Source organism: Artibeus jamaicensis, unplaced genomic scaffold (genome assembly GCF_021234435.1).
Source record: "Artibeus jamaicensis isolate MK-2021 breed Jamaican fruit bat unplaced genomic scaffold, CSHL_Jam_final contig_685, whole genome shotgun sequence".
Lineage (NCBI taxonomy): Eukaryota > Metazoa > Chordata > Mammalia > Chiroptera > Phyllostomidae > Artibeus > Artibeus jamaicensis.
In genome coordinates, this window is record NW_026521924.1 from 35,910,992 (window position 1) to 35,929,819 (window position 18,828).

The 18,828-nt window shown below is 62.4% G+C and overlaps 2 protein-coding genes across 4 annotated transcripts in view; one reads left to right on the forward strand and one right to left on the reverse strand.

Moving 5' to 3' along the window:
- The window catches only part of DIDO1 (death inducer-obliterator 1), a 43,036-nt gene extending 29,715 nt beyond the window's left edge, over positions 1 to 13,321 (reverse strand). The window contains exon 1 of one of the 3 annotated variants that reach the window (XM_037153575.2): positions 13,163 to 13,321. The gene's annotated coding sequence lies outside the window, so the exon portion shown is untranslated. Of the gene's footprint in view, positions 1 to 5,151; positions 5,278 to 13,162 lie in introns of those variants that run through there. The other 2 variants (XM_037153576.2, XM_037153574.2) reach the window with 2 other exon arrangements.
- Positions 13,322 to 13,397: 76 nt separating this feature from the next.
- On the forward strand, positions 13,398 to 18,624 carry GID8 (GID complex subunit 8 homolog). The gene is made up of 5 exons (XM_037153580.2): positions 13,398 to 13,614; positions 15,820 to 15,949; positions 16,728 to 16,924; positions 17,148 to 17,345; positions 17,864 to 18,624. The coding sequence occupies exons 2-5, from the start codon at positions 15,832 to 15,834 to the stop codon at positions 18,035 to 18,037; spliced, it is 687 nt and encodes a 228-aa protein (XP_037009475.1). The 5' UTR covers positions 13,398 to 13,614; positions 15,820 to 15,831; the 3' UTR covers positions 18,038 to 18,624.
- Positions 18,625 to 18,828: the final 204 nt, after the last annotated feature.

Here is an 18,828-nt window from a genome sequence, read left to right on the forward strand (position 1 = left end):
CCTACCCCCCACAGGGGTGTTTGGGGGCCTCTGGGCTCTGTGAACGGGACCAGTGCCCTGAGAAAGGGACCCCGGAGAGCTCGCTCCCTCACCTCTCTGCTCCCACCGACACCGACTGGGGCTCCAGAGCGGTGGGGAATACGCGGCGCCGTGCGTAAGCCCTGCTCCCTGGACTCTGTCGTGGCAGCCCCGGTGGCCAAGCGCCACCTGTCCCCCCCCCAGGTGAACAGAAAAGTGAACAGAAAAGCCTGGTCTCACGCAGCCCTCCCACCCCCACCCCCAGGAAACTGGTGCTCCTCAGACAAGGCCATCACCTGGGCCTCAGGGACCCCGTGACTGGTCTGGGTTCTCGGGCACGTGAAAAGACCTGCCCTGTGGGACAGGTGTGGGGACGCTGCGCACCTGAGGACAGCAGGGGCCGAGTCCCAGACAGACGAGCCCTCAGGTGCGGGCGCACAGGAGCTCCAGGTGCCCGAGTCCTTCCCAGGACACAGGGCCTGCCTGCCCGTTACCCTGCTGGGCACTTCAGGGGCTGCTTCCCAAGCCTGCAGGTCTCGATTAAAAATCCTGATCCCACCCTGGCTGGTGTGGCTCAGGGGACTGAGTGCTGGCCTGCGAGCCAAAGTGTCACCAGTTCGATTCCCAGTCAGGGCACAGGCCTGGGTTGCAGGCCAGGTCCCCAGTGGTGGTGTGTGAGAGGCAGCCGCACACTGGTGTTTCTTTCCCTCTCCTTCTCCTCTCTCTAAAAGGAAATAAAGTCCAAGAAATAAGAAAAAAGAGCCCTGACCCTCAACAGGCCACCCTGCTGCCTTTACATCCTTGGGCTCGAAGTCACCTGGACAGGACCTCCTCTGGCACCTTGGGGGCCGCCTGTCGGACGCCCAGTCTCAGTGCTGCCCCCCTCAGGCACCGCGCTGCATGGCACAGCACCCACCGGTCACCAACGGCCTCGCCCATGCCTACCCTGCACCCTGGCCTCACTTGACCAGTGGCCCACCTGTGGCCACAAACTAACTAGTCATTCCCCAAAACATAAGTTTGTGGGAAAAAGTGTGGTTGAGCCAATTTAAAAACTGCAAAGACACTGCCTGCCTTCCTCAAGGAGCCCCGTCCCCAGTTCGAGTCTCTTGTGGCAGGCTGGCGGCCCTGCCCTCCTCGGTGGTGGGCGTCTTCAACCACTGGCGGGAGCAAAGGCTCCAGATGTGGCCCCCCAGCCTTTTCCAAGAAGGCTAAGTCATCTTGGGCACCCAACACTGAGACCTCATTGCCCTCTTCACTGGGAGTACGTGGTGGAATCTTCCAGAAGCAGATGTGAGAGCCCAGCTACTGTCAGCTAAGCCAGCCGCAAGAGGGATTCGCACAAGCATAAAGCAACACCACCTTCCTCATTCCGCTGTTTCTGTCCTGGAACACACTTCCCGTCAAAAGTGTCCCTGGTGACATGCAAGTGTGTCACCGATTAAGGTGAGTGAATGTGGAAGCCTGTTGTGAAAGCCGAGAGTGGCAAGTACCACTCGACATCGCTTCAGGTGACAAGCGCCGCAGGGTGTGCGGGACTCCGGTGTCAGACTGCTGGGAAGGGCGCCCCTTCACCCAGTGACCTTCCGTCGGGAGGACAACAAGGCAGGAGCAGCACCAGGTCTGTGCGGCCCCCAGGCACTCTGACCTCGGAGACTGGGTCACTTCCCGCAGGGACGCGTCGGACACCAAGCTCCAAGGGGCTGGAGAGGAATTGCAGGCCTGCACGCGCCACGCTGCACAAGCAGGGCTGTGACCCTGGAGGCGCCAGAGTGTCCGGCCCAAGCCTCGGGGCAGGAAGACTGCTCAGGGATCTCAGGGACAAGTCCAGGACGAACGGCTTGTCTCAGCTGGGGTCTCTCCCCCCTGAGACCAGCAAGGCCCACGTTGGGCTCCGTCCTGGGGCAGCGGGGACAGTCCCCTCAGACTCAGTGTGTCAGTGAAGCAGTGGGACGACAGGGCTTCCCGGGGCGTCTGAGCAGGTCTGTGAGCAGCTGGGTCTGGGGGCCCAGCCTGGGTGTGAGGCCACTGCCTGCTCCCGCCTTGCCACTGGGGGCAGCCATCTGACAACTAGAGGGAGACAACGCCATTCACACCCACACCCTGGGTCCAGGGCTAGGGTGCTACCTGGCCCAGGGTTTCCATGGGGTGTGTGTGTGTGGGGGAGGCCGTGCGTCTCCCCAGGACCACTGAGCATCCCTGGTCGTGACAACGGCACCCAGGAGAGCCCTCCCCCCAGCTGCAGCGTGGTCCCCCCAAAGTGGGCGGAGTCCTCTAATGCACTGTGGGCTGAGGGGCCCAGTGGCTTTACACCAGAACGTCCTGGCCTCAACCCCAGCTGCAGCTCTCACAGCAGATCACCTCTGGGCTATGTTTTCTGGCCTGGGAAACGGGGACAATTGTGACCGCGTAGCCTCCCAAAATGGCATCTGAAACGTCACCATGTCAAGACCAGGCAGCAGCGCCAGCCCCAGGCAAGCGTGGCAAGGGTGGATGGCACTAGTGAGGACAAGGACAGTGCAGGTGAGCGGCAGGAGCGGCCCCTCGGAGCGTCTGTCTGACCAGTGTTTCCTCCAGGCCCCTCGCCAGCTGTGGGCACTGCCCCTTCCCGACAGTCACACAGGCTCTTCCGTCCGCCCTGGTGGGTAACCAGAGGGGCAGGTGTTCCTCCAGGGCTCAAGTGCCTGCTGCCAGGCAACTGGCTCGAAAGGCCAAGGAGCACCTGTGCCAGGGCACTGTGAGGCTGGGGCAGGAGTGTGGCGTCACCAGCCAGCCCTCAGCAGCCACAAGTCCAGGCCCACCCACGCTGGGAGAGCTTCGATGTGAGCTTCTGCTGGTGCCCGGCTGGTGCTCCCGCTTCCTTCGCAAGCATGTGTCATTCCAACGTTGTATCTGAGTATTTATCTTTGTGACGCGCAGTACAGCGAGAACATCCTCACCCGTGTACTGGTGTGGGAAGGTGAGGACCACCTCGGCGTCTGTCGGCACATGGAAAACAAGACCGTGTGGCCTGGTGCTTGGAGAGAGCAACGCCTGCCTCATGGACGACACCCTCCACGGCCGCTGCCACCTGCCGAGGACCCCCGGTCTGCAGTTGGGGCCACAGGCGTTCTGACTACAGGGCCAACAGCCACCCGCTCAACCCGGACGTTGCTGCTCTGAAGGCAAAAAAATGGCTTGAGCATGCAACCACCCCCGACATCTGATACCAGACCACGCCACCTGCACGAGCTGAGTGCAAGCGTGAGGCTGGTCGGGAAGCCCTCACGGTGGACGAGGAAGTGGGCCTGTGCAGGACCCACAGCTGCATGCAGCGACCCAAGGACAACCGTGAGCTGGCCCGGGACCGTCTCCAGTCTTCGAGAGCCCAGTGAAGTCACCTGGCACCATCGGACGGAAGCACATACAGAGAGTCAAACTCTGGCTGGTGTGGCTCAGTGGGCTGAGCTCTGGCCTGCACACCAGAGGGTCGCCGGTTCGATCCCCGGTCAGGACACAGCCTGGGTTGTGGGCAGGGTTCCCTGGCTGAGAGGCAACCGACAGATGTTTCTCTCACAAACTAATCTTTCCCTCTTTCTCCCTCCCTTCCAAGAACTAAATAAATAAGACTTTGAGGAAGAAAGAAAAAAGACCTATGACCTGGAACACGGGGCGAGCACCGACCAGGAAGAAGAGTCCAGGGCTGCGGAAGGTCAGTTCTGCCTGCTTGCGGGGACAGACTTGGAGCACCACGGGCAGGAGCCACCGACCCTCTGCCAGAGAGAGCTGCGGGCCCCAGGGCACACGGCCGCGCCTGCAGCCTCGGCCAGGGAAGACGCTGGGGGCCCGGGCAGCAGCCACAGGAAGGAGAGGGGAGCGGCCGGCCGCACCTGATTTACGCCCCCTTTCCTCACAAGAACAGCCTGAATCGAACCCAGTGCTACCAAGTAAAGGCCTTCAAACCGAGAAGCAAATGAAACGCCGATCACCGCTTCTGAACTTGCGGCTCAAGTCAGTGTGGGAGCGCGCGGGTCGGGAGAGCGCGGCAGGGCAGACGACCCCACGCGCCCGTAGGTCACAACACACACGAATCGGGGGCTCCTTCCGGAGACCGCAGGCCATCCTGCCCTCAAGGGCAGGGCCCAAAACTCGGTTCTCGGGATCGAGGCTCCAGGAAAACCGCAGAGCACTTCCCGGCGCGGCTCTGTCATCGCGAAGCCGGCCGGGCACGCCGCACCCAAATTCTGAAGAGGCGCTCACAGGACCCCGACACCCACCTTTACTGTCACTCCGCACCACCGGGCACGAGGCTCCAACCTCACCCCTCAGTGAGCCAACGACAGGGACCTTGCCACCCACAGCCCGGGCAACGCTCGAGTGTCCTCAGCAACCGCAAGGCAGGTCGCCGCACTACGGCCGCCCCTCCCTGCTCCAGTGCCCGGGGCAAGATTCAAAGCAGACAACCTGCCCCCGCCCGGGGGCCCCCCGCCGGCAGCAATGCCGCGCGCGGGAACGGAGGGGGGGCGGACCGGAGGGCCCATGGGCGGAAACCCGAAGGGGCGCCGCACCCCAGCTCACCCCAGCTCGGCCAGACGCCCGACTGAAGGCCACACAACCAACGGGGCACCCGCGCTACCCGGCCGGTCTCGCGGGGCCCACACGCCGCACCGCCTCGCGGACGTCGCACACGCCGCAACCAGCCGGCTCCGGGGAAACCAAGAGAACGCACGCCCGGAACCGGCCCTAGAGCGGAACCTCGTCCCCAAGACGTCCCGGGCACCGTCTTCACACGGGGAAGCCAGTCCTACCCGCCGCACAGCCGCGGGCAACAGTCGTCTCGACCAGTCAGGCCGCCGCACCGGGAGCTGGCTGGCGCCCCAGGGCGGCGCTCTGCTCCTTCTCCTGTCAGGCCGCTGGCGCCACGGCCGAACCAGGCGCCCACAGCCTGTGCCCCCCACCCCCACCACGGGCCCGACCCCTCCCCCGCACCCCGGCCGCCGCCATCTTCTCTCTCCGGCGGGAGCGCGGCCCAGCGCCGAGGCCGTGGCTCTGGGCAGGCCAGGCTCGGGCGCCGCCGCCCCTGCCCTGCCGCCTGCGCCCGAGTGCGGCCCCTCGGCGGCCAGCCCCTCCGCCTGGCTCCTGAACGCCACTGACCTCCGCTCCCAGGCCTCTAGAGTCTTGCAGCCATTTCCTCCGAGTTCAGAAGAACGAGCGAACGGGCGGGCGAGCAAGCGAGCAATCGAGCGATCGACCGCGCGGGCGGGGTCGGCGTGAGCCACCGAGATGCAGGGACTAGAGGGCCCACCCTCGCTCCCCTCGCAAGGAGCACGCCAGCCACCGAGATGCCAGGGAACTAGAGAGGCCGCCCGCGCCGTGAGCGGCGCCCCCATGCGGCAACCACCAAAAAAAAGGGCCAGGCCCAGGCTCCAGCCCGCGCGCATGCGCTCCGCGTGCCGAGCCCAGGGGCCAAAGCTGGGGGGCGCGAATGGCGGGGACGAAGGCTGCAAGCGGAACACACGGTGGCCCGGTTCTTGTCGGCGGGCTTCTGAGGGTAAAGGAGCGAGGCGCAGCGCCTCTTCCTCTCCAGCCCACGGGGCAGAGGAGCCCACCCCTTCGGCCCACACGTGAACGCAAACAAGTTGGGCACACTGCCCGCATGGGCTGGAGGGAAAGGTGAGACGGTCACCGTCCAGTAAGGCCAAGGGCTCTGGCGGACGCGCAGCCCTCCCCACGAATTGGCTTAGTGCTGACCAGTGACGCCCCAGCACCTGCCTGCCCCACTCGGCCGGCCTCAGGGGAATTTCGTCTTACTTGGGGCTCCCTGGGCACTGGACACTTGCCCCGAGGGCAGTAACTCCTTGACTTCTGACCCCATGACTTGCCCCTACAAACCTGCTTCCTGTTCTTGCAAGTAGAATCCCCTTAGCAAAAAGCAGAGAAACGCCCTATGTGCAGCAGACATTCCAGGTCTCCCAGGTGCTTCCCTGCACAAGAACCAGGACCCTGGGCACAGGTGCCTTCTGAGGTCCTCACCTTGGGGGATGTGGTTATTGATTTGGGACAAATGAAGGAGGAGATGAGCATCGATCAGCTGCCTCCCGTACTCACCCCTACCCAGGATGGAACCCACAACCTCATGGTGCCTGGGAGGACCCTCCAAGCCTAGGAGCCACCCAGGCAGGGCCAGAGGTGCTGGTCAGTGAACACCTCTGAAGACCTCAAGGCCTGTCATGTTCTGTAAAAGCAACAGGCAGCTGGCTTCTGCGGTGGGGTTCCCTTGGGGCCACCTTTGTGGCTTTGCAGTGACTGGCTCTACACTCTTCCGCCTGTGTTCAGGTCTGCTAGTGGGATGGCCGGAGACCAGACGCAATGGGCTGGAACTGGCTGGAGCACGCAGAGCGGTGGACCTCAGCACATGCTGTCTGCAAAGCAGCTGATGTGCTGGGGCCCTGGGGCTGCTCGCCAGCCGCCCCCTACAAAGAGCCCCCAGGATGGGCGCTGGAACAGGGACCTGCCCCTTCTCTTCAGCTGAGGGTCCTTAATGGAGCCAAGTCAGCAGCAATGTCCTTTAACCCTGGGTTCGGTTTCAGGCCCGAGGGCAGGCTGGTGCACGGCACTGAGGATAGGGCTGGCAGTGGGCTAGGAGGCGTGCTGCGGTAGCTCAAGGATGGGAAACCGAGTGCAGGAAGCCTCCACTCCCATCGACACTGCAGTTCCAGAGGACCTCCGGGGACCTCCCAGGAGAGCGCGCGGGGGGGGGGGGGGGTCTGAGGGCTGCGGGCGCCCCTCCCGTGGGAGCCGCAGGTCCTCCCCTCTGGCCTCTTCAGGTGATTCCAGCCCACTGGTCGCAACTCCTCCTGGGAGCTGCTTCTTTCTCACTGGGCAAAAAGACGTTTCTGAAACTTGGACTGGATGTTTTTAGTTGAACACTACCAGCTAAGGAACACTTCCTCCTAACAAACTTACTTTGGTAGGTAGGCCAAATTTAAAATAGTCTCCAGTTGTCTAGAATTCTACTCTAAATACCCCCAATGTGCCACAAAACCCCATGGCTCAGAGGGCCAGAGGCGACACGCGGCTTCACAGGCTTCCATGCCTCGGTGGGTTTGAATCTTTCGGAAAAACTCCGATTGGTGTGGCCCTCACCAGGGCCTGCCGGCCCCCCCCTCCCCCCGACCTCGTGCCAGTCTCAGGGCAGAGGAGCACCATGCGGGCCCAGTCCTTTAAAACTTGCCTCCTGGTGTTCAGCCCCTCTGCAACCCCGGATCAAAGCCTGCTGCAAAGCAGGGTCCTGGGCAGAGTACCCCGATCCCAAATGAAAACCCTAAAGCAGCGCACCCTTGGGGTCGAGCGCAACGCTGACCCCAGGACCTAGGGGTCCTGACCCCTAGGGAGGTTCCAGCCCTTTCCAAGGACAATTTGAAACCAAGCAGGGAAGCAACAAGTAGTTTTATTGTTACTCTCACTTCGAGACAAGGAGCCGCAGCCCAGCACCGCCCAGAGGCTGGGCCCAGGAGCAGAGGGGGTGGGGAAGAGGATGAGGGGGAGGGGAAAGGCCAAGGTCAGACCCCTTCGCTTTCTCCCTGACCTCTGTCGGCAGTTTGGGAAAACCCATTAGATTCTTCCAGAATGGCCAAGGCTGCCAGCGCCCTTTGACTTCGCAGCCAGGCCCGAGGCTCCGAGGGCCATCGGCAGTGGAATGTCTCAGTGGAGAGTTAGGTTCAAGGCTTCCCACTCCCCTGGGGGCTGCCCTAGGGTGCGCCCACCCTTCTCATTCACGCCTCCCTCATTTCCTACCGAGCTTATCTGGGTGCATGGCACCCAGAGGCTGTGCAGGTAATCACTTGGGGAGTTACACACGTGAATGAAAAGCTTTTTACAAAAATACACCCCTGCCATTCCCGGGCAATGGAATTCAAGTTTGCAGGAAGAGATAAATCTAGTAACGTTTAAACGGTTAACAAAAGCTCAGGTGCTGTGTTTTTAAGGAGCTGGTCCCCACCACTGCACGCTGTGCACCAGCCTGCTCACACCCCGAACAGCCGTCAGGACTGAGGGGTGACTTTCAGGTGGCCACTTCCCAGATCAGCCAACAGAGGGAGGAGGGACAGCCAGCCCCCGGGGAACCCCAGGAGCCCTCCCTCCTGATTTGCACCTGAATTTCCAAGTCCAGAGCCCAGGCTAATCCCTGGAGCACCCCACCCCCCTCCACCATCCAAAGCTACTGCAAATCCTATCACAGGCTCAGGTTCCCCCTCCCCCACCCCAATGGACAAAAAAATGCAAGCAACCAAAACCCAGACAGACTATTGTCCTTCCTGTCCTCTCAGCCGGGTTGCGGGCGGTTCGGACTCCCTGCCCCAAGACCAGTTGTCTTTTTCGGCTACCAATGGCCTGATGATAAACCCTTTTGTTTAAAAAAGCCTTTCAGGCCCTGGCTCAGTCGACTGAGTGACGGCCTGCAAAGCAAAGGGTCGCCGGTTTGACTCCCAGTCAGGGCACATGCCTGGGTGCACGCCAGGTCCCCAACATGAGCAGCAACCATACATTGATGTTTCTCTCCCTCTCTCTCTCTAAAATAAATAAAAATTTAAAAAAACTAAAAGCTTACAGTTAAATTTCTGTTTAACTGCTGCAAGTCTGCAGTCAAACTCAGGACTACTGCCCCCAAGTGAAGGGCCAAGCCCCGCCGCGGCACCCCCCCCCCCCGGCTGTACGAGCAGGCGCAGGGTGCTGTTCCAAGACCTCCCCGTCTCCGGGGGCAGAGTGCCCAAGAGTCGAGGGTGACAGGTAAGCCAGCAGAAAAACCAAGGACACAAGGAGAAAGGTGGACTGAGAAGTTGGAGTCTGTGCCCAACACTGCAGACCCAAAGAGACAGCAGTGGGCTGTGGCAGCCGCGTGCCCACGGGAGTCACAACAACGATGCCTTTTGGGCCAAAGAACCACACCCTTGCAAGACCAGGCGAGGGGAGCACCAGTGTTCTTGCCCACTGACTTTTCCGCACTGACAGCAGCAGCTGCTGCGTCGCGAGGCGACCGAACACAGGACACGGCGGGTGGCAGCCCTCGGAGAGCAGCAGGAGGTGCAGCCAAACGGGGTGCAAGTGCCGAGCAGTAGTCAAGGCACCGACCCTCGGGGCGCCTGCCCGCACGCCCCACGCATTCTAGAGGCCTTCGGAAAGGCGGAGCTGAAGCGGGGATACTGCTCTCTGGGCGAGCCCCGCCCCGGCTCTGCTTCTGGGGCGAGGCGCCACCTCTGAGATGCCCAGGTATCCTGTGAGTTCTGTGACAAGTTGGTCAGCCTCAGGAGGAATCCCCAAGAGCTGCGCCGCCTCTCTGCTTGCCTGCACCCGGGCAGTCTGGGAAGGGGCGCAGCAGAGGGCAAGGCTGGGGCGGCCAGGCCCTTTGTAAGGTGGTGGTGCCTTGCAATGACTGTGGGCCCTCAGGTGTGCCTCGGAGGAAGGGGACCGTCCTCGGGAAGGCTGGGACCCTCCCAGGCCCAGGGGTGAGGGGCAGCTGCTCAGATGAGGCAGTTTCGTCTTCTGCGCATCAGCCCTGGCCTCTGGGTGCAGCTGCAATCCGACGGGCTGCGGTTTGAAGGTGTTTTCCCCAGAATGAAGATACGTCAAGAGGGGGACTGATTAGTCAGCTCTCACAGTGGCCTTTGGGATTTGTTCAGAGTGGAAATACTGTATGAGTTCGTCCCTGCTCGCGCACGGCCCCTAAAACAAATGGGGCGAGAGCGGAAGCTCTGAGGGAGCCCCAGGAACGGTGGGGCTGAGCTACCAGGGGCTTCCGAAGGTCTTCGGTCTGCACTGGAGCCGCAAAGCCGGCACCTACACGATGCCCTTCCACAGCAAGGTGGTGTAGAGCTCCAAATCGAACCAACTGCTTCTAAGACTTAGAAAGCCACGGAGACACACAGGCCCCCAAATCTGTCCACACACGTGGGGGGCCAGCCCATCTCCCTCTGTGGTTGTGCAGCGGGAGGAGGAACCTGGGGGGCCCCTCACACACGAGTGAGTGCCTCTTGCTCTAACCGGAAGCAAGCACATAAAGCGTGATGGTAAGAGGATTCTAAACTCAAAAGAAATATTCTGTAAGCGTGTTTTTAAGAAGAAAAACAGGGACATTAACTGTAAATTGTCTCCCCTTCCTTCGGTGCTTCTGCCTCTGTCCTGACATCTGGGACGTGGGTAGGGGAGGAACAAAACCAAAAACCTTTATTGCAGACAGATGTGGACATAAACATGTATGATATGCGTGTTTGTACATACACAGGTCCATCTATCTTTTAACTTAAATTGAGAAAACAGAAAAGAATGGTCAACTCCCAAAACCAGTCTGTGAATCTCGAACCCTCGACCAGCCAGCCAGGTCTGAAGGCCACAGTCAGCTCCCTAAGAAGCGGCACAAAACCGCGACCGGGCAAACTGAATGCGGAGTTTGCCCAAGGGTGGCGCAGGGCCACCATCCCCCGCCCCCTGTTTTCGGGGTTTTCAGGTGGCGCTGTGCTGGACGTGGTTTACCGCACAGCCTCAGCAGTTGAGCATTAAAAAGGGAATCGGGAAAAATGTCACTGCTTTGTTACTCAGATAAAGAACTGAGGACACGACCAATGCCTGAGACGGAGTGGTGGCGGCATCACGGGAAGCACGAGCAGATAAGGATGCAGGGAAGGGGGGAGACCTGCCACCCCTCCCCAAGAGCCTCCGGGTCTCAGCGCGGCTGTGCTGCAAGGCGCCTGCGCGCACAACCAGCCCGCAGAAGAACGCACTACCGCCGCCTGGTGGTCCGAGGCAGAGCGGCTGCCCCTGCAGAGTCGGCTGGGCTCGGCTAAGGCTGTGATGCGGTGCTCGGCGTGCAGGGGTCTCACTCGTGCTCTCTCCTGCTCTGAGAGCAGGACCGACGCAGCCACAGAAACGCTGTGGTTGTGTAAAACCTGGCCGTTCTGCACAGTTGGGGCTGGAGGAAAGGAAGCAGCCTGCATTTTATTCTCAAGTTACTTCCCCCTTTAAAAAGCTCTTTAACATTCTCAAAACCAATAAACCTTTCACACCTCCCTGTAGAGAGGCCAGCCAATCGGCCCAGTGGAGACTCCACCTGGGCTTGAAGAGCCCCTCGCTCCCCGTTCCCACGGGCCTGCCTCCCTCCCTCCTATTAAGCAGCTCAGAGAGTAGTGGTCCTGCCAGGCTGAAATCTGGGTCGGCCTGGTCACTATCCCACAGGGTGACCAGTGCAGCCTTGCGCCCACCCACCTCCTCCAGGGTCCCAGGCCCCTAAATGCCGGCGTCTGCAGGCTCTGGCCCAGGCCTCCGCTTCACTCCGTGTGCTCTCTGCAGCTCCCCCTAGCGGTGCTCACCTTCCCCTCGGTCCTGGCCCCACAGCCGCCCACCCACTCCCCCGCCACCTCCACTTCATGTACGACTGCTTCGGGGCAGGCTCTCTCCTGAGAGCACTCAGCACGGGGCTGTCTCCCCTCATCCCCACCCCTGCCCAGCTCACTGCCTTCCACCAATGCCCACCAGGCCACCGCACTTGTCACCAGTGGATGCCGAGGGGATCGTTTTTGGGGAATGCCACACTGGTCCTTGCTGCCTGTGGCACTGCTGAGCACATGTCCTGGTGACTCTGTGCCCTGCGACGCCTCCGGGAACCCGGTCCCGCCGGCCTCTCCAGCTGTTTCTCCTCTATCCACGGCCTGGGCAGCTGTGGCCCGGGCTCCAGGCGGCCATCCCTCTGGTCTTGGACTCCTTCACCCACACCTCCTCTGTGGGCTGTCTCCGAACTTCGGCTCAGCCCCCCTCTGTCCCTGGGGCTCTGGGCACTCCAATGCCACACGGCCCAGGTGCACGCGTCCCCTCCTCTCAGCGGGTGCCACCAGCGCCAACACCGACACCAACACCGAGGCCGCACTTCCGGGGGCCCTTGTTCCAGACTGTCTCGGTGGAGCCGTGCAGCCTCCTGTGCCCCTTCCGCTGAGGGTGCCCCCAGGGAAGGGTGTCCCGCTCATCCCTCCGCCCTCCCGGCAGGCGGCTGGGGAACCCCCGCCCCATGTTGGACGCTTCCACTCCGGGAAGCCCACACTCGTGGTGAATGACGACATGCCATCAGTGGACAGTGACAAAACAGGGTGCCACAAAGGGAGACTGTGAGTACTGCGTGAACATAGGGGAGACACGACGCCCTGCTTTGTTCAGGGACGTCCTCCACAACCCCAGGAGCAAGCTAACCAAGAGCCCAGCTGGTGGGGGCGCGGACGGTTGGAGCAGAGGCCCAGGGCAGGCAGGGACGGCGAGGGCTCAGCTGCGCGTGCTTTGCAGCGGCGAGGCGGCGTCTCCGAGGGGTGTGCACGGGGCAGGGGCATGGAGACCTCGCGGCCTGCTGGGCAGGCGACAGCCAGCAGACAGCAGGGCCCCTGGGCGGGGAAGAGCCGCCAGGGTGAGCACAGCATTTGCAAGATCAATCGCCGGTTGGCTGCCGGGGGAGGGACCGTGCTCCTGGGACCCGCAGCTGGAGCCTCATTGGACCAGAATGGGCCGCGTCCGCAAGGCGCTGGCGTTAAACACAACAGTAAAACAGCGCGCCGCTCGGTGGGCGCCTAGCAGTGTTTACAGGACTAAGTCGTGGCCGAGTGTTAGGGATGGAGGAGCAGGTCATCTGCATTTTAAACAGGCCTGTGTCCCGCAGGTTCGCTCACTCCACTCGTGGGACCTGCTGTCGCGGTCGAACCCATCTGCCGAGTCGGCTTTCCGCGAGGAGTCTGGCCCCACCTGGGCGTTCAGCGTCCCTGCGAGCACCCGCGCGGAACCCCGGACCCCTGACTGCGAACTCGAGGATCCGTCGGAGTCCCAAGGGTCGCGAAGCGGGCCGCCCTCCACTGCCGCCCGAAACGCTCGAAATCGCTCCACCTCCCTCTGCAGGGACGGGGAGCCCGGGCCCGGCTCGGAGTCTGCCTGCTTCTCCAGCAGATGGGCTGCGACGAGCAAACCCTGCCTGGGGGTCCGTGTGCTGCCGCGTCCACCCGGGCCTCCCCACCCACCGAACCCGGCGCTCTAGCCGGCCGCGCTCTGGCGACTCCACCCCGGCCGGTGCCTCGGGGCGGCGCGGAGCCCCAGCGCCAGGCCCCCGCCCCCGCCCTCGCCCCGTGCCCTCTGGGCTCACACAAATGACGGAAGGGACGCAGGGGCCTTCGCCTCGGACTCAATCTAGTGCCGCGTTACCAGTGCGAAGTCCCCCCACAGCGACGCCTCCACGGTAACTATCTATCCCGGAGACGGATGAAGCTTTTTGACTCTCGCGCCAACCCGTAGAACGGGGGCCCGGAAAGGGGTTCTGCGCAAGGACGGAAGCTCTAGTGCCGCGCTTCCGGGCGGCCGCCGCGTCTCGCCGCCTCGTAGGGGCTCTCGATTGGCTGACGGCTCGCGACCTCTCAATCTCGCGGGAGGAGACTGAGGGGGCGGCCGCCGGTGCGTCGGCCCTCCGGTTCCCCCGCCCCCGCTTCTGCCGCGGTTCTCGCCTCCGCTTCTCCCTACCCGGCACCTTCGTGCCGCCTCCCGGCCCGGCCCCCCGAGCGGCCGCGGAGACTGCGCAGCGCGGGAGGCGGGATCCGCACGGTAAGATGGCCGCGGCGGGCCCAGGCGATCGGGCCGAGCGGGAGCGAGGTGGGGCCGGGAGGGGGCCAGACTCGCGCCAGTTCCCAGGGGGTCGTAGGTCCGAGCAGATGTCTGGTCGGGACTTGTTCTCGGGTGGCCGGGGCACTCCCTGATTTTGCAAGTCAAACTGCGAGTTAGTCCTGGCCTAAGCGGTTGCGGGGTGCAGCGATCCCCACCGGGGCATCATCGCCAGGGGCGGCTCTGCGTTCGGAAGTGGTCGCGAACCGGAGTATCGATACACGCACGGATATTTCAGCCAAGAGGTCGCTTTTTAGAACAACTGCTTCTAGCAGAAGCGACCTGGCGTGGACAGAAACTGTGGCTTGGGAAGCAAGTGCTCCTCCTCGCAGCTGGGAAGTTGAATTCTGTGTCCGCTGTCGGACCGCGGACTTCTCCAAAGTGGTCGCTTTCGAAAGTCGCTCACGCGACCCTGGAGTGGTGCAGCTGGTGTAGTGGCCCAACGGGAACTCAGGGAAGTTGCCTTCTTGTCCCATGTGGAAACGAGCCTTTGATCTGAGTTGCGCGGTTGGCAGTGGCCCCCGAGGGATGGGTGTTTGAGGAACGTCCCCACTTGGTTTTGTGTTAGGTGCCGGTTGTCCTGTGCTGCGTCCTGAGAGCCTGTCCGCATCTTCCAGGAGCCCAGGACTTTGCCTTGCTTCACTCTGCTCCCCTCCCCACTCTTTCCCTGGGTGATCTGTGTGGGATTCTTGGCTGTCCATGCTTAGGTTTCCCTAATTAACGTTCCCAGCACTGAGCTCACCATCTATAGTCCAGGTGCCTACTAGAGTTCAGCTGCGCCCTGACAGGCAGCCCAAACTGGCCCTGCTCCCCAAACCTGTTCGCGTCTCAGCCCTGCCTCCTCGTCTGTGGCCCAGTCCTTCACGGGCTCAGCTTGAACCCTCCCCTGGTCCTCTGATCCCTCCACACTCGGTCCAGCAGATAGGCCCACACTTCAACCCTGGGTCCCTCTTGTCCAGTGGCTTCTTACTGGTCCTCCTGCTCAGCTCTCACCACCCACATTGCTGTTTCTTAGCTTTAAAGTTTGTTGAAGCATTGAGCAAGTGGTTCGCTGTGTATAAAGTAGCATTCTTGACGAGCAGGTCAGTGACAAGGGATAAAACCAGGTGGACCGTGGTGGGCTGGCTTGTCCCTGGAGCCCAGGTGGTGCTCCTGGGCTGGCACCTGTCTGCCCCTGCTTCCTTGGTAGCATCTCTTGAGAATCCCATTTCATGTGTGTTCACTTCCAGATTTTACATAGTCTGCCTTGTTTTCCTTGTTTTGTTCTTTACTAAGCCGCTGGCTGCACTGGGGCCTCCGCCGCAGCTTGCTGTGCCTGCAGCCTGTTTCTGAGAACCGTCCCCATGACTGTGACCTTCCTGGGCCGTAACTGCTCTAGTGTGTTTGCCCCGTGAACACATACTCACAACCCCTCTCAGCAGCCTAACATCCAAATAGGTCTGAAAACCAAGGGCTGTTTTTAACCTGTTTGCTGGCAAAGCCTGACCTGACAGAGGCTTCCCCAGAGAAATGAGACTGGATTATGGGGCACCACCCCAGACCCTGTGAGGACACAGAGGACTGTAGTGTAGGTTGTGCTATGCCGTCTTCCTGTGATCTGGAAAGTTCCGGATCCTGGAACACACCCGCCCCGGTCGGGGGTCGTGCAGCTGTTGGAGGGACATCTGGCCAGTGGCTTCCCCGCTCCTGCTGTCTTGAACAGAGTTTTTGTGAACAGGCTTGTCTGCCTGGTGGTGGGGAGAGTTTCAGGGTCTCCACCTGGCGGGCATGGCTCTGCGGCTGCAGGCCCGGTGGGGGTGCCCTTGGGGGGCTGCAGCTCCGGGCCTGTATCATGGGACTGTCACTTCTCCATTTCTGCCGGTCTGGGGGCCGATGGCTTCTTGTGAGCCTGCTAGTCACAGTGTGCACCTCTCAGCTCACCCCTCCGGCACTGCCTGTGGTGCCCAGGGGACATCTGTGTCCCCCGGCTCCTTCTCACCTCCATCTTGCCTCGGGGCCACCCGCCCGCTCCCAGGCAGCAGGCTCTTCTCTAGGTCCCTGTGCCGTCCTGCTCCCCGTGCGCCCTGCTGCCTCACTGGCTGTGTCCCTGAGAGGGTCTCAGTTGTCGGAGAGTCCTCCACCGCTTTCCAACTCGCTTTGGTCCTGTAGGAGTGAGTCAGAATGAGCTACACGGAAAAGCCCGACGAGGTCACAAAAGACGAGTGGATGGAGAAGCTCAACAACTTGCACGTGCAGCGTGCAGACATGAACCGCCTCATCATGAACTACCTGGTCACAGGTAACTGCCCGGGCACAGTAATACCTCATCACAAACTACCTGGTCACAGGTGACTACCCGGGCACAGGTAGCACCTGCAGCCGGGCGCTGCAGGCTCCCTGCTGAGCTCCGTGCGAGGTGAGGTCGGTTCTGGCACCCTGGGCACGTTAAAGATCTCTCCTCCTGGGAGCAGGCCGTTGTTCCCAGGCACTGGGACCTGGGCTCCTGAGGCGTCTACAACCAACCATGATTGCCGAGAGGGTGCCGGTGTGCATCTAAAGCCCACAGCCACCCCCCCACGGGAGGGAGACACAAGGGGCCAGGTGCTGACACCACAGTGGCACCGTGCCCTCCCTGTGACAGTGGGAAGGAGAGGGGTCGTGCGTGCAGCGGGGCACCCAGAGGTCTCCCGAAGGGACATGTCTCCTCCCCGCTCCCCCTCTTTGCTAGTCTCTGTGGAGATTTTTTTTTGACAGTGAGGCAGTGGCTGTGGGTGGGGGGTGAAGAGGGACACATGGTGCTTTGACGGGGCGGGCTGTGGGCTCCTGGAGGGGAGAGCTTGGCTGGGTCCTCAAGGCCCCACAGCTGCCCTGGGTCGCAGCCGCCTTCAGGGAGCTGGCATGTGGGGCTTCGTTTCCTGTATTTCAAGGGCAGAGGCGCTGACACCCAGCCCCCGAGGAAGTGCGGCGCACACAGCGCTGTCTGCTCGAGGCAGACGGACCTAGGGTGGCGCAGGGGCTGTGTGCTGACCCCGGGCTGCCATCCAGAGTGGCGGCCTGAGCCTGGCTCTTCCCCCCAGAGGGCTTTAAGGAGGCCGCGGAGAAGTTCCGGATGGAGTCCGGGATCGAGCCCAGTGTGGACCTGGACACCCTGGACGAGCGCATCAAAATCCGCGAGATGATCCTGAAGGGGCAGATTCAGGAGGCCATCGCCCTGATCAACAGCCTGCACCCCGAGCTGCTGGACACCAACCGCTACCTGTACTTCCACCTGCAGGTGAGCGGTGGGGGGAAGCGCGGGCCCTGGGTAGGTGGCGTGCGGGTTGGGAAGTGCAGGCCTGTTGACCCGGTGTGGTTTCTGTCACGGGGGGAGGGGCTCCAGTGGGTCTGAATCGGAACCGCAGTGACGCGGGCAGCCCAGAAAGCATCCTGGAGGGTGTCTCTCGGCGTGGAGAGCAGCCCGCACAGGTGTCTGAGCCCGCGCCCTTCCCCCTGCCCAGCAACAGCACCTGATCGAGCTCATCCGCCAGCGGGAGACGGAGGCGGCGCTGGAGTTTGCGCAGACGCAGCTGGCGGAGCAGGGGGAGGAGAGCAGGGAGTGCCTGACGGAGATGGAGCGCACGCTGGCACTCCTGGCCTTCGACAGCCCCGAGGACTCGCCCTTCGGGGACCTTCTGAACATGATGCAGCGGCAGAAGGTGAGGGTGTGACCTCACACGGGGGCTCTCGAGGTCGAGTGTGACGGGTGTGCTGGGTGGGGACCCAGGGTGCAGAGGGCTGACTGCGCGCACTGAGAAAATGCGAGTGTGGTGGGCCCGTGTGGCCGAGCCCACGCCGTTCAGGGTTCAGCTGTGTTGGAGCCCCTGCCGCTCTTCCTGCTTTCGGGGACACCCCTGGAAACGGGGACCCTCAGTGTTCTACCGACACTGCCAGCTCTGCCCTGAAGCTCCCTGCCCCTCCCTCACCCCCGGCCCCACCCCTGTTCTTCAGGCCAGGGCTGGTCCTCCGTGGCTTTGGAGGATGGATTTGTCACCCTGCTCTGCTCTGTCCTGCCTCCCGGGCCAGGCAGAACATTTGCCACAGGCCGTGAGCCCCTTCTGCGCCGGAGAGGGGGCTCACCCGGCTCGGGGCTTTGCGCGGGTCTCGGGAATGGCAGGCTGCTCCAGGGGCGCAGTTCCCTGCGCTTGGCATCTCACTGGCCGCCCGCGTCCCCCAGGTGTGGAGCGAGGTCAACCAGGCCGTCCTGGATTACGAGAACCGAGAGTCGACGCCCAAGCTGGCGAAGTTGCTGAAGCTCCTCCTCTGGGCTCAGAATGAGCTGGACCAGAAGAAAGTGAAGTATCCCAAAATGACAGACCTCAGCAAAGGTGTCATCGAGGAGCCCAAGTAGGCTTGTGCGCCCGGGGCCCCATGCGGTGCCACCCAGGACTGGCTGGGACTGTGACCGGAGGGCTTTCCTGCAGCTGAGACCCCCTCACTTTCTGTTCACCTGGCTCCTCTGATGGGAAGAACGGCCCCTGGAAATGCCAGATGGCCCGCGGCGAGAGACTGGTCCTCGGAGGCCGTGCCGACCACGCAGTGTGCTGGGGGCGGCGGCACCAGGCTGCTGCGCCGCGGGGACGCCCGTGACCCCCAGAGCCCAGAGAAGCCCGGCCGCTGTCTTCGTCCTCCCGAGTCTCCGCGAGCAAGCAGCCCTCCTGTCCGCGTGTTCTCGGCCCCCACAGCAAGACTGCAGCCCCGGGAGTCCCGACTCGGAGACACTGTGTGCGAGGGCACCGCCCGGTCCGCTTTCCTTCGGGCCGCGCCGTGTGGCTTTGGGGGCACGAGTGTGAGGGGTGGACGGTGTGTTTTTAATTTCCCAGATATATATTTTGGTGCTGTATGTGGTCAGAGACTCCTGGTGGACCCACAGACCATCTCTTCCGGGCAGTTCTGTTGAAAATAAAGGTTTTGCTTTGATTTCGGGAATGACTGAAACGGCCTCTGGACAAAGTTTAGTTGTCTTGAACAAAGCTCGTGTGTGAGCAGAGCTCTCCCTGTGGGCCCTGCAGCCGGACGGCCACGGGCCCGGCCCAGGGGTGGTGCTGCCGGGCCTCGGCGCGGTGGGGACCAACCGGGGCCTCTCTGAGGGCTGCAGTTTCTGAGGCGGGTCCCCCCGAAGCCCCGCTGACCGGCTGCGTG

Coding starts and splice junctions, on each gene's coding strand:
- GID8 (XM_037153580.2), top strand. CDS start 15,832: ATGAGCTACACGGAAAAGCCCGACGAGGTCACAAAAGACGAGTGGATG. Junction 15,950..16,727: donor CATGAACTACCTGGTCACAG/GTAACTGCCCGG, acceptor TCTTCCCCCCAG/AGGGCTTTAAGGAGGCCGCG. Junction 17,346..17,863: donor ACATGATGCAGCGGCAGAAG/GTGAGGGTGTGA, acceptor CGCGTCCCCCAG/GTGTGGAGCGAGGTCAACCA.